At 35.1% G+C, this 13,969-nt stretch overlaps 1 protein-coding gene across 2 annotated transcripts in view; it reads left to right on the forward strand.

Annotated features, from left to right (window-relative positions):
• cerk (ceramide kinase) overlaps positions 1-13,288 on the forward strand; it is a 54,409-nt gene extending 41,121 nt beyond the window's left edge. For both annotated transcript variants that reach the window (XM_004912998.4, XM_004912999.4), the window contains 4 exons: positions 274-350; positions 5,941-6,146; positions 8,951-9,168; positions 10,593-13,288. In XM_004912998.4, the coding sequence (XP_004913055.1) occupies positions 274-350; positions 5,941-6,146; positions 8,951-9,168; positions 10,593-10,680 (589 nt within the window). In that variant the 3' untranslated portion in view covers positions 10,681-13,288. The remainder of the gene's footprint in view (positions 1-273; positions 351-5,940; positions 6,147-8,950; positions 9,169-10,592) is intronic.
• Positions 13,289-13,969: the final 681 nt, after the last annotated feature.

Raw genomic sequence — 13,969 nt, forward strand, 5'->3', positions numbered from 1 at the left:
ATGCAGAGCAATATGGCAGTTTGCACTCCACTGTAGAATTGAGAAAAGTTGAAAATTCTATAACAGTATGCACACAGGTAGCCATAATTGTTGACTGTTAAGAGAAATATATTGAATGCTGTCCTTATATATAAAAAGTTGGATGTATTTTCTTTTTACATTTTCAAAAGTGAAGATTCGTAAATTCCTAAATCTATGTTGCTAAAATAGCATTCCATTGTAATAGCTTTACATTAAAGAAAATAAGTTTTATTCTCTGATTTATTGTTACAGATGCTACATTTGCAGGCAAAGTAGCAAGCAACTAGAAGAGCAGCAGAAAACACAGGCTTGTGGATCAGAACACAGAGGTAGTAAATGTTACATTTTAGGCTCTTCTTCTCTATAGTGTTTGAGGCAGGTGACCTCAAAGAAATTGTAACAAAATTAAAAAAAAAAAAAAGTCAGTCTTGTACACATTAATGTGTCACTGAAATGTGTGCAGAGATCTGGACAAGACATAGTACCAATCCATAGTGTAGGCAGATGACTATTTCTTACATTGTGTTTTGCCAACAACCATGGCTGACTTATAGGGAGAGAAGTGTTTGGAGAAAATATTGCATACTTCCCAGTAAATCATATAGGTCAGTAATCCTTCTTCCTTCGTAGTGCTATCAGGTTTGTGACGTGATACTTTTTTAATCTGTGGAAATGTTCAGGTAGAAGATTCTCATCCTACAGCATGTGAAATTTATATATAGATTTAAAATTTGATCTGGTTTGTATAGAATATTTTATGTACAAACATTTCTTGAAACCTAAGTTTTAGTACTATGAACTGGATCTTACACTATCATTTTGCAGATGGACAGAGTGGTAAGGACTTATTAAAATGCAGGTAGTAGTTACATAATTATCTGGAAACAATGACAAAATATTAATTTTTAGCTTGTTTATACACTTTTATGGTATTACAGAGATGTCTCTTGTAGAATTGCAGATATTGCAGGTATTAACCCCATCATATACTTGTGACGAGTTTAATATGAGAAAAGACTAATGAAACATATAGGGGCATATTTATCAAAGTACGATTGAGTCTGAATACAAAAAATTTGTATTGCTTCGTACTGTGCGTATTTTCTGTGACTTTTTCGTACTTTGTGCGACTTTTTCGTACATTTGCAACAAAATTTGTGTGACAAAAAGAGTACGAAAGTTTCGGATTCATTAAAGTTTCCTTATCGTGACTTTCCTTGGGCCAGGTTGGAGCTGCAGAGTGCCATTGAGTCCTATGGGAGGCTTCAAATGTCATGCACAGAAGGATCAGTGTCGGAAAGGTTTTCCAGCCGTTTACGATCATTTGATACGAAAATTTCATGACTTTCGGGTCGCCAATATGATATTATCGTGACTATTCCGATTTTTTCGTAAACGTTTTCGTGATATTTGAGATTATCAGACATTATTGTATCTAATGCGAATTTTTCCCATTTCGGGATTCGAACTTGTACTTTACTGAATGTGCCCCATAGTGTGCTGTGAATTATTTGTCCAGATGTTGCCAGAAACAATGGCAATTACAGATTTGGCAGATAGCCTTAATATTGAATGCTTGATACCAGTAGTAACTGTTTTTCCAGACTTTCTAATAGCACCTAAATTTTGATCTGCAAGTAATTACTGATTGCACCAAATAAATATATGGCATAGAATGACCAGTACATGCACTGCATCCATAATTTGTTTGAATTTGGACAAAGATTGCAGAATGTTTTGCAAGCGGTTCAGCTGAATACCATGGCAAATCTGAACCCTAATTTGCATATTCAAATTTTAGAAACAAAAATGTAATTTGAAGTCATCCACTTCCTTGTAGAAGTAGTAGAGTAAAGAGATAAAAGCACATGGAATCGCAGAGTTTATACAGCTATAATCCATTTAGGGATTATTGTTGCATGTTTCTCACTGGTCCTTTGTAGCACCTTTTATTGTCAGGTTTGGATGGATGTATTGTCAGCAGAACATTTTAGTTTCTTTTTTCCAGTACCACAAAACAAAGCAGTGACTATCTGTTTGCCCTATTTCAGATAGTAATGTAGTACATTATTTGTGTGCCTGCCTTGTAGAGGATGCAGTCAGTGGTAAATGTGTGTCTATTTCAGTCCAAAACCTACAATATTTGTCACAAGAAATCAAAATACAGGCATTGATTTTATTTTACTGCTCTTCTCTTACTATGAGTCACAAATAGAAATAATGTTTCCATTTTTAAATCAGTAATTTCGAATCATTAAAAACTGGGTATACTTCCATTTGATTAATTATCCTTTAGTGATTCTGTGAAGTTACTGTTGGTTCTTCCTTAATGTTATCCATACCTAAACAATCATTGTCTAATGGCCAGGCTGACCACAAGTTAATTTAATCTCCTAAAGAGTTTCTATAGTGTGTATAATGTAATTGCAAAAAGCTTCGGTGGAAAATTAATTATAAGTAATAAGTATAACTAGAAAGGGAAGTTTGAGAACAAACTTCATGTTGGTTCGAAAAACATAAAGTCACTGAATGAAATCTGATCTGTTGTTGGCTCGACTCACTTTTTCTAACCTTGGACCACAGTTATATAATAAAAACCATTGTGCAAAGTTTGGGGATCCTGGTTTTAATAGTGTCTGAATGGCAGCAATTTAAATTTTCACACTGAAAGTCAACAAGTGACATCTGATTGGCGGTTGGTGGCATAGCCCACGTTTTCTAACCTGGAACTGCAGTTGTGACTAACTCTGCAAAGTTGAAAATCAATAGGTAAAATCTGATTGGTTGTTGGTGGCTCCACTTCCTTTTCTAAATTTGGAATGTAGTCACCCAGTGACAAACTGTGCAAAGTTTGGGGACCCTGACAATAAACATGAGAATGGCAGCAGTTAAAATTTCCACACTGAAAACAACGAAAGAAATGTGATTGGCCCATTTTTTCTAGTACTTAGTATGTAGTAACCCAGTGACTGACTGACTGCAAAGTTGGAATCCTGACATCAAACCAATAAAATTCAATAGGTGAAATTTGATTGGCTGTTGGTGGCTCTGCCCACTTTTCAGAACTAAAACTGCAGTCCCCTAGTGACCAGTTGTGAAAAGTTTGGGGACCCCGGCGTTATTACTGTGAGAATGGCAGCAGGTTGAATTTCTTCCAAGTCGATAGTTAAAATCTGACTGGCTGTACACAGCTCCGCCCACTTTTGGGCATCCAACAATCATCATATTTTTATTCAGGCTGACCCCATGACTATGTGATTCAAGTTTGGGGAGTGTAGCCTCAAAGCTGTAAGATTGGCAGCAGTTTCAATTTCCCCATTAAAGTCAATAGGTGAAATTTGATTGGCTGTTTTTGGTCATCCAATAAATGTTGACCCCATGATTATGTTATTCAAGTTTGGGGGGGCGAAGAAGTGTGGAGAGTTTGGGTGTTGTACTCCTAAAACTGTAGGAGGAGTAGCGTTTAGAAAATGGGGGGCACTAAGAAAAAGAAAAAGCGGAAGAATAAGCTGAAGTTGAAGAACAGTATGTTGGGTTTTTCAACCCAACATAATTACATAAATGTGAAAGTTTCCAGTCAAAAGGAGTTGAAAATGGCACATTCATAATGGTGATAACTCCCCAAGTTTACTTATAATCTACGCATAGAGATACAATAATTTTATGCTAGCATGAGTATTCCTCTGTACTAAGCTTAGTTCTGCTGAATAGATTGAAGGAACAGTGGCCTTTTAATGGCAACCTAACGGAGAATGGGTATGGCAAATGGTTCTTATATCATTTATTATACTTTATTATATTACTTGTGAAAACAAGCAAAGTATGTAGATATTTGAGTTAATTATGATTCATTTGTATCATCTAAATAGTTCTTCCATCATTTGTGCATTTTTTTTGAAGTAGCATGGGAGGGAGCTCTGCTGTAACAGAGAATAATGCGTTGCAGTTATATCTATATCAGCACATTTCAGATAGAAATCTGTTGCACTGCCTTCTCTTTTGTTTTTTACTGCATCAGCAAGCACATCTTGAAAGTCAGCAATTTCCCAAGAGCTGTGAGTGCTCATACCAATAAAGCCACTAGAAGATAAATTAAAGGAATATGTTTAAATCGGCAGCAAATCATTTTTTTTTTTCAGTAAGATGACTTTGGCTGCAAGTGTGTTCACAGAATTGTAGATTTGTGACTCTGTATTTCATTTTTAACATAATTTCTGTTTGAAATAAGACTGCTCTGTGTGATTGAGATCAGTTACAATAATCTCCCAATTTGTTCTTGTAGTAACAAATATGCTATTCTGTATATGTAGTGTCTTTCTGTATCCTTAGTATCTATTTAGAATACCTTACTCATTACCATTGACATCATTATCTGAGATCTGAGGCAAGACATTTCTGCTGTTTTTTATGGGTGAGAATTCAACCTATTGAGAATGATCAGTTTCTGAGAAGAAAGGACAAATGCAGAACTAGACTAGACTAGACTGTGTTTAGTACACTACATGTTTCACGCCACAGGCTATTTGTTAAGTGACTTTGGGACGTATTTATTAACATTGGAGACAAACATCACCAGCGATGTTGCCCATAGCAACCAATCAGCAATTAGATTTGAGTGATCATCTACAAATTAGAAAACAAAAGCAAAGATCTGATTGGGTTCTATGGACAACATCACCAGTGATGTTTGTTTCCAATGTTAATAAATACACCCCTCACTGAGGAGTTTACCTGTTGAGATAATCACTTCTTGGACTCACTTAATCTTCTATTTCAGTTAAAGGGAAAGCCAAGGTCTAAAACTTCAGTCCTACAATAACTTCTGACTAAAATCCAGACAAAGCTACATATTAATCCCAATTTTTTTGTATTTGACAGACTACATATTAATCCCTAATTTTTTGGATTTGACAGAATGAGAATTGCTGTGAAAAAGACTGTTGAATGCAATCTCTAATCTTTATAAACCATATCATCATTAAACAAAACTTTCTCATTTATTGCTTTGGTGGTGTAAAGTTTAAACTTGCGTAGATTTAGTGGGGCTGAGTCCTGCTATAATTTTAATAGCATGACAACTTAAATCCTGCATTCATGCGTTCTTACTGTATATAAAATATATAATAGATCCACTGGCCGCCAGACTACCCTTTTATATCACCACTTTGCTGTAAAATTAATGAAGCCTGATATTTGAACCAGTTGGTGTAATTAGATTACTATGTATGTGTATATGATATGATACCATATAAAAATAACTTTGGAGTCCCATCACCTCTATAAAAAAGCACATGGTCTATAGGATCGTGCCCTTATATGGTGATGTGTGCTATGGTGAGATAGTGCTGTGACCACTTCCTGTGGGAGACTGAAGCGACACTCCCATCTTTCATTTTGCTCTGGCTTCTGACTTGTGAGGTTGTTTATGCAGCTCCCATATAATGACAGTTTTGGGAGGTAAAATGCTTTCAAAACATCTTTCTGCATCATTTCACATTTTGAAGGTGGATGAATATTATAACTGAATATGAACTTTATATAAAATGTCTCATTTAAGACAATATATGTTTATCTTACCAGTACTCCGTTTACGCTTTCAGAGCCATCAGAACATAACTATTGTATTGACAATACTTGTCTAACAAATGCTGATGATTACGCTTTAAGACTATACTTATAAGGTCCAGTGGAGGGCAAAAAGCTCTGAATCTCTCCCAGTAAATAGGTGATGTGTACTAAAAGTTTACAAGTAGAAAACTGGATCTATCTTTTTCAGAATTTAAGAAAATAGCTTTTCTAGTGAGGCGCTATCCACTAAATGTACATTTTTTTGGTCTACTCAGGTTTTCATTTTATTTATTTAAAACATGATTGTTTTTGCTATAGTTTTATATTGGAAATATTTGTATTTATTTTAAGATCAAGATGATGACTGGACAACAATCAAAGGAAAATTCATGGCAATCAATGCTGTCAGCATGAGTTGTGCGTGTCCACGAAGCCCCAAAGGCCTCTCACCAGCAGCTCATCTGGGAGATGGAAGTGCAGATCTCATTTTAGTTAGAAAGTGCTCAAGACTTGATTTTTTAAGGCACCTTATCAGGCACACAAGCAATAAAGACCAGGTATATATTGAAAATTGTATATATGTGAATTGAGACCTTAAAGGACCAGTAAAATGAATGTAAAATAAATAGACTGTGCAAAAAAAAAAATGTTTTCAATATAGTTAGGCAAAAATGTAATCTATATGGGCTGAAGCGGTCAGATGTCTGGCCAGAACATTATTTCATCCTTTACAGCTCTCTAAGCTGTTAACAGTCAGTAACCAATCAGTGACTTGAGGGGGGCATATGGGACATAACTGTTCAGTTAGTTTGCATTTGAATCTGACCTGTGTGCTCACAAACTGACAGTTATGTCCTATGTGCCCCCCCTAAAGTCACTGACTAACTAAGAGCTTAGAGAGCAGGAAGCAGTCTTATGACTATTATGCTAGACATCTGCTAATTCCAGTCTCTTTAGATAACATTTTTTGCCTAACTAACTATATTACAAATATTTTTTTATTTTGCGCAGGCTATCCATTTAACCCAGTTTCATTTTTGCACTGAACTGTGTTACTTTAAAGTGATACTGACACGAAAACCTTTTCAAAATATTAATGTACATTTAATTATGTTGATTATTTTTTGTTGCTTTTGTTTTGTAACCTGACTGTGTTGCCAACCCTTGTCAGCCTGTCAGTTGTAGCTTCTAATGCTAACGGACTCCTGCTGCACAAATATGGCAGCCCCCTCATAGAGGAACTTTGGGGATCAGTTAGGTTATATAAAAGCATCAGCAAAATTATAAAGCATGCAAAGACAATGTTATGACTGATTAGGTTTAATTTTGGTTTCAGTATCTACTTAAAGACAATCACTGGCACCCAGAGCCAAAAATGTTGGTAAAGGAAAATGTGGTATTTGCACTGATTTATTCACAGACCAATTTTTTGTTATTTTTCCCGCCTCTAACGCCAATTTTTTTTTTTTTTTTTAAATTGTTAAAGTAGCTGTGGCTATTTTTGTGTCAAATGTACAACTTTTTTTAAGAATTAGTCATACCCATAACATTTTTACAGACATTTTTGCACCAAAATGTCTCCACCGTAACAAAAACATTGGGAAAAATGTTGATAGTTTAGTTTGGCTTACGTAATTTTTACAGTTTGGCACTAACACCTTTAGAAAGTATCTGTAGCAAAAGGGAAGGGACTTTGTAACAGCAAAAACTAGATAGATTTCCTCAAGCTTGCCTCACCATTTTTTTTAAGGCAACACAATTAAACCATTGCAATTGTGCTCCTCATTTTAAATTCCACACTAGAAGCTCACTTGGTGCCATAGTTATTTCTTTTGTAGTTTAAAACTGTACACTGTTATAGGATAATGTGCCTCGTTTACTATTAGCACTAGGTACATAAATTAGCAAAACTGTTGCATGGTTACAAACACTATACATTAAGCTGTCTCTGCTGTATTGATGTTCTAACAGTTGGCTGATAAACTTGTATCCTCTGTGTGAATGGCTTCTGTGTCATAGCAGACATGGCAGTTACAACTGTGCTGTTGTGCCTTGTTTTTTTTTTTTTCCATTATTTGCATTTTTATGCAGAACTGATTGTAGTAATGTAGTAAATGGTACAGTATTTTTCTTGTTGCTACAGCACTTGCCTGTCTCTTCTTGGTCTTTGTAACCTAAAATCAAAAATGCTTGCTGGGTACTAGGGAGAGTGCCCCTGACACACACAAGGACATCTTAATATGTCACGTTTTAAATCAGTGGTAGTCTAGAATTCTAACATAGATATCTCACTGACTTTTGTGTTTATAAAATGCTTTCTCATAACGGATACTTTTCTGTGCAGACCTTGCCTTATGCTCTGCAGTGCAAAGGAGCTGGCTCACAGTCTTTGAGCTCCTGCCATTCACAGTTGAGTACAGATCACAGCTAAGTACAGGTCACAGTCAGCGCAACAGAGACATTTACACACCCTTGGCACTAAATAGCAGAAAGCACTGTTGGAATCATGGAAAAATGTAGAATCTGTGGTGAATCTTAAAAAAACAATAAAAAATGATTACCCAATCTACAGTTAATGCTTTTGCCAGGAATCCAATGCCACAATTAATTTAGACACGTTATTATCATGTTGTGAATGTAGATTTTTATTGTTATTCCTTTACTTATATTTCTGATCTTCCGCCTCCTATTTATTTTCCACTGTGTTATTAAAAAACAGTGCTTGGTAGCAAGATTTGCCTATAAAATACGAAGCTGCAGAAAAAAAAAACATAATACAGTGCTAGGGTGAGCTTAAATCCCTGTCTTTGGGGTCCATTAAGTCTTAACAAAAGTCGTCAGGTAACTGCTTGCCTGGCAGGGCCGTTTGATATTGCCATTCCAGAAGCACAGCATACAGCATATGAAGGGTTATCTGCTGATGTAAATTCTACATTAGGTCCCTGACATGTGGCGCTGTAGAATTTACAGTCTGTTGGCTAGGTGTATTTGTCCACTCCCTAGAACAGCAGCTCAAAAAAATGCCCCTAAGATTTTCATTCATCCAGGTAATTTCTTATGGTATTTAGTAACGGTAAGACTTAAGCAAACACTTGTAATGCTTAGAAACATTTCACCACTCATCACAGTGGCATCTTCGTTTCAATGGACAAAGCCGCTTAGAATGCTTTCAAGACGCCTAGTTACTTTAGATTTATTACTACTAGATACCTTTTATTGAAGCTCTTGCTGTAGTTGTGTGGCTTACGGGCCTTGTTATGCCTCAAATGTTGAATATTTCCTTAATTAAATTGATTAATTTGTTGTCAGTGTTTTTTGTAACCAATAATTAATGACTTACTTTTTTACATTTTTTTGGTAGTTTGACTTTCCATTTGTTGAAGTGTATAGAGTAAAGAATTTTCAGTTTACTCCAAAACATTTTGAAGATGAAGACACTGAAAGCACAGATATAGGAAGTATTGGCAAGAAAAACTTTCCTCAGATATGCACAGACCATCCATCATGTGGATGTAACCATGTGAATAGCATTTGGAATTGTGATGGGGAGACAGTGGACCAGACTGCCATTGAAATGAGGTATGTCTGGCTTTCATTGTCTAATAAACGTAGGATTAGATTAATTATCTTTCTTTCCCAAACATATCATAGTGTAATAATATCCCATGCTGCTTTATGATTATAAAAGCACTGTTCGCATGTTCTCTTATTACATTGTGGGCAAGCACAACTCCTGCCATTGCTTATGATTGGATAGAATCATGATCTTTTTTTCTAGGTCCTATTAATTACCTTTGTACAGCTTCATAGTTCAGTAATATATACCCTACATAGTCTAGGCACAAGCCTTATGCTTTTTTTTTATACAGGCATGGGATCCATTATCTGAAAACCTGAGCAGAATAAACAATGCTTATACTGAAATATGTGCATGTGTTCTGCTCGGTCTTTAAGTTAATAAATAAAATCACAAATGTCTTTGTTCAGGTCTGTTGAATCAGGGATTTAAATCATGGTATTTTTACCTTTACTATCTACCTTTTACCTCATTTGCCATGTTTGTTGTTAGGAAATATATTTAATTATATAGGAAGATGTTTATGAGGGAGGTTTAAATTACATAGTGACTGTAGAACTAAAGTTGTGGTTACAAGTGTATGATGAAATCTTTCTTTACCTGCACTGTTCTAACCTGTTTAGAACAACAAATTAAAGAAAATGGAAATTGTGTATGTGCACCATAGACCTTAGGTTACCTGGCCCATTTACTCAGGTGAATGAAGCAAATACACTTGTAGGGGCATAATGGGGTGTAAAGTCCTGTGTTCCTCTTCACCTCTAGTTTTATAAAATGATCCATGCCTCATAACTACCTGTTAACTCCTTCTGTTGGTCTTTTACCTTGGTTCTGTCTGCTAGGTTTCCATCTATAGGTTTAATTTAATATTAATTATGAATTGTATCATTCTTATTCAGAACAGAATTTTCAGTTACAGGTTGCAGCAGCATACTTTTTTTTTTTAATGATTTTTTTCATAAGATGCATAGTTCTTACCATTTCAAGTAGATCAGTTCTAAATCCTACGACACTGTGCAATAAATAATCTCGTCAAACTAAACCCATAAATAATCAGTGTTGCAGATGGTACTAAAGGAGTAGTGTAATGGCAATAAAATGGAAACCAGCGCAATGCTTTTATTCTCTTTCATCTTCTTTAGAACACTATAGAAAATCTTTGGTTTTTTGTTGATTTTTTAGGTTTTAGTAAATAAAGCAAAACAGGCAGGAAGGTTACCATTTATCTTGAGCATGCCACTGTTATTAGAAAGCTAATGATTTCATGTTATATAGTCTGTAGACTATACAGGTATGTTGACATTCTTTCTAATTGCAAAACTGCTGAGAAGACAAATTGGGGAATTTATTTATGTTGTTCCATTACAGTTCTGTGTTTGATGTATTGTGACCATTCACTCTCATGACTAATTTTTACTTCTCCTAGGGTCCACTGCCAACTAATAAAATTATTTGCACGTGGCATTGAGAATGCCAAGTTAGAAGATGATGTAAACCCAAGCAAGGTTTTGTGAAAGGAAGAAAAAAACCATTCTCCGCAAATAAAGACCATGATGTCTTGATGAATTTTGTTTTATTTATTTGCTTGTTGTTGTTCATAGAGAAGGTATTGTGAAATTTGTTTAAAAAGTAACAAATAGTGTAATATATATTTAATTATTTTGATGTTTTGTGGGGTGGTAATTTCTAGAGATTTCTGTGTGTGCTCTTCCCTCCCCCAGCATCATGGCTTTAATGTTGACTAGTTCTTTTTGTCTTAATGCCTTTCTCCTAAGCTTAGAAGTAGTGTTCTAAATTAAACAAGCTACTTATTATTTTAGAGTCCATGACCATGGCATTAGATGGTTTTTATTAAAGTAATTAAATAATTAAAATAATTTTGGTAGTATAGACTAAAGCAAATATCTCTTGTAGAAATGTATTGGATTGCAAGCAGGCATAAAACTAAAGACATTTTGCCAGTCATAGAGATATTACAGCTAAACGAGTGGTGGTGTAAATATCACAGTTGCTAAACATTACTTTGCAAAAGAAGGACCTGAAGTATGGCACTTTAAATTCAATTTTCCCATTGATAAGAGCTAAAATTGTAGTAGCTTATAAACTTTGATCTAATTGGTCCAGGAGACCAGTTGTAGTAATTAAAGTACTATGTTGATCATAGTATCATTGTATATTGTCATGTTTAAGTGCATAAGAGTGAAAGAGCAGTATTTAAAGTGTGTGCTAACATAAAACTTAAATGCAAGTTAAAGTGGTATCTTATAACTAGACACAATGCATTCTTGTATGCCCAATGTGAGAGACATGTATTCTACTAAAATAAAATCATTACTTGAATTTTGTAATGCTGATAACCAATATCTTGATTTTCTACCATATTTTATTAAATTGCAATTAATTCCTATAACAATCTCTGTCCAGTTAATAATAATAATAATGGAAGAAACCATTTGTACTATTCCCCATAAATAGTAACCCTGTTTATCTTAAGGTATGATTACCCTGATCTCCTCTCCTAAACCTATAGTTCTGAAGTGCCAGGCCTGACCTTTCCTCTATATTTATATTAAAGCACAGAGCAGTCCAGTGAGATAACTGGGTTGCAGGGGTTCCTGTAGGGGTATTTTTGGAAGTATTTTAGGCAGGCATAGTTATCAAGTAAATTGAAATACCCCAGCTCTGATTCAGGGAAACCAGGCACAGTTAATTTTCTCACTTTATTATTAAATCACTTAGAGCAGCCCGTATGTGAAACACTATTTCATATAAAGGTTTTTCATATAGCATAAACATCTCTAGTAGTATGTTAAGTACTAAGGGCTGCCCCTTGGCTCATACAGCTAACTGTGCTCACACACAAAGCAAAGACAGATCTCTGTCTTTTGTTCCCACACTACTTCCTATTTGAAATTGAACCTGCGTTATTTCCTGTTATGCGTTCTCTAAAGGAACACCCAGACCAACAAAAAATGGTGGCTCAAGTGAAAATATGAAAAGGGCAATATTTGTAATATATGTATATGGCAGTTTGTCAAGATCCTTTAAAGGGGACATATTGTGTCAAAAACAAAACATGTGCATTCTACTCTTTTAAATATACAAGGAATGTGCTTAAAAAAATAAAGTTCCAGGGGGATTGTTTGAAAATTTCTCCAAAACCCTTCTAGTCCCATCCATGTGTTTTACTTCCTGCTGCCTCCTTTCCCAAGCTGTGCAGGGGGGCAGGCGGCACGTAGCCCACTGCACTGTAACATAGAAGGAGCAGCAGCTAGGCTGACCTGATGGGCAACTGAATAATTTCTTAGTTGTAATTGGCTATCCATATCCATCTCCTACTGTTCTTCTGGCAGGGATAGTTAATACTTGCCCAACCCTCGTTTGAAACACAGGGCAAAGCAGATCTTTAGAAAGCTCTGATACATTGGCAGTTTTAAAGTAAATTATCATTTTTAGCCCAGAGTAAAAGCTGACACATATTATTATATGTTACTTATTTATTATTGCCTACCAGATAGGAGGTTCTCACTTATGTTTTATGTCTCCTTTAATAGGTCACTTATGATATAAATTATCTATTAGTGATGCAATCATTCTGAAGATACTGTTTTCCTGGTTAGCCTAGTGCAAATTGCTAAGAAAAGCCTGTGGCTCAAGCCATGATTTATATTGAATGGTTAAACATTACCATAGCTTGTAAACTGGAAAAAGGTCTTCATGATGTTTGAAAAGTCTGTTTGATGAATTTAGCCTTATATTATACTAACAATATCTTGGAACATATTTTTGGATGTAAACACATAACACAGCATGACTGAAACACAAATTATTCCATTTCTAGAATGCTTTGTGTTTCATTTGTTTCTGTTTCAAAACATCTTTATTCTATTTGCACTGTAAAATGTTGAAAATCTGATGTACAATCTAGAGATATGCTCCCAGTGCAGTAGTAGGTTATGGTCACTGAAAAATACTGTTGGAGGTGTATGTACAATATGCATTAGTGCTTAACACAACTGCCTTTTACTCCTTTTCATTTCATTTTTACAGTGCAACCTACCAATGCAATTACTGTACATTTTTGCTATTTTTAAATCATGGAAATAAATATTTTAGTATCAAGCTGTTTCTTTTTTTATTTAGTTCCAGTGTTTCACATTGTTTGTAAGAATGCAGTTGCATGTGTGTTGTGCTGCTGTAGGTGTCCCATTAGCAGTAACCCATGGCAACCAATAAGCAGTTTGCTTTTAAATAGATGACCAGTAAATTCTACTTTTATTACATAACCCCACTGAGTTTATAATTTCTTTAATAATAGACATGTGGGACATGCTTTTATCCCATGCACAGATACAATATACGTTACCAATGAACAACAGGGTTAAACAATCCCAGGTACCGTCACTGGTGCCACAACCAGTGTTTTCTACATGATAATATGTACTAAGAGCCCCAAAGGTGAACTCTCTGTAGGAGAGACAGGACAGAATCTAAGGAAAAGGATGAACTTGCACCGCTACACCATAAACCAAATAAAAACATTTGTGTAGAACATTCTCTCAAAGTAGTGGTACCTAAAGAATTTATAAATCACAGAGAAAAAGGAAGATCTGGCAATTGAAACTTATAAAAAATCTGTGAGACACTTTGAAAACGGGAACAAACTTGTTTCAATGGAACCGTTTTAAAATGTTTGACTTCAGTAGCAATGTTTTCCCTTTGTGCTGTTTTTAAACAATGATATACATACAAATATGCACAGATTTCTGTACATATGACCAAAAGTTTTTTTTGTTTTTTAAA

This window comes from Xenopus tropicalis, chromosome 3 (genome assembly GCF_000004195.4).
Source record: "Xenopus tropicalis strain Nigerian chromosome 3, UCB_Xtro_10.0, whole genome shotgun sequence".
NCBI classification, from domain to species: domain Eukaryota; kingdom Metazoa; phylum Chordata; class Amphibia; order Anura; family Pipidae; genus Xenopus; species Xenopus tropicalis.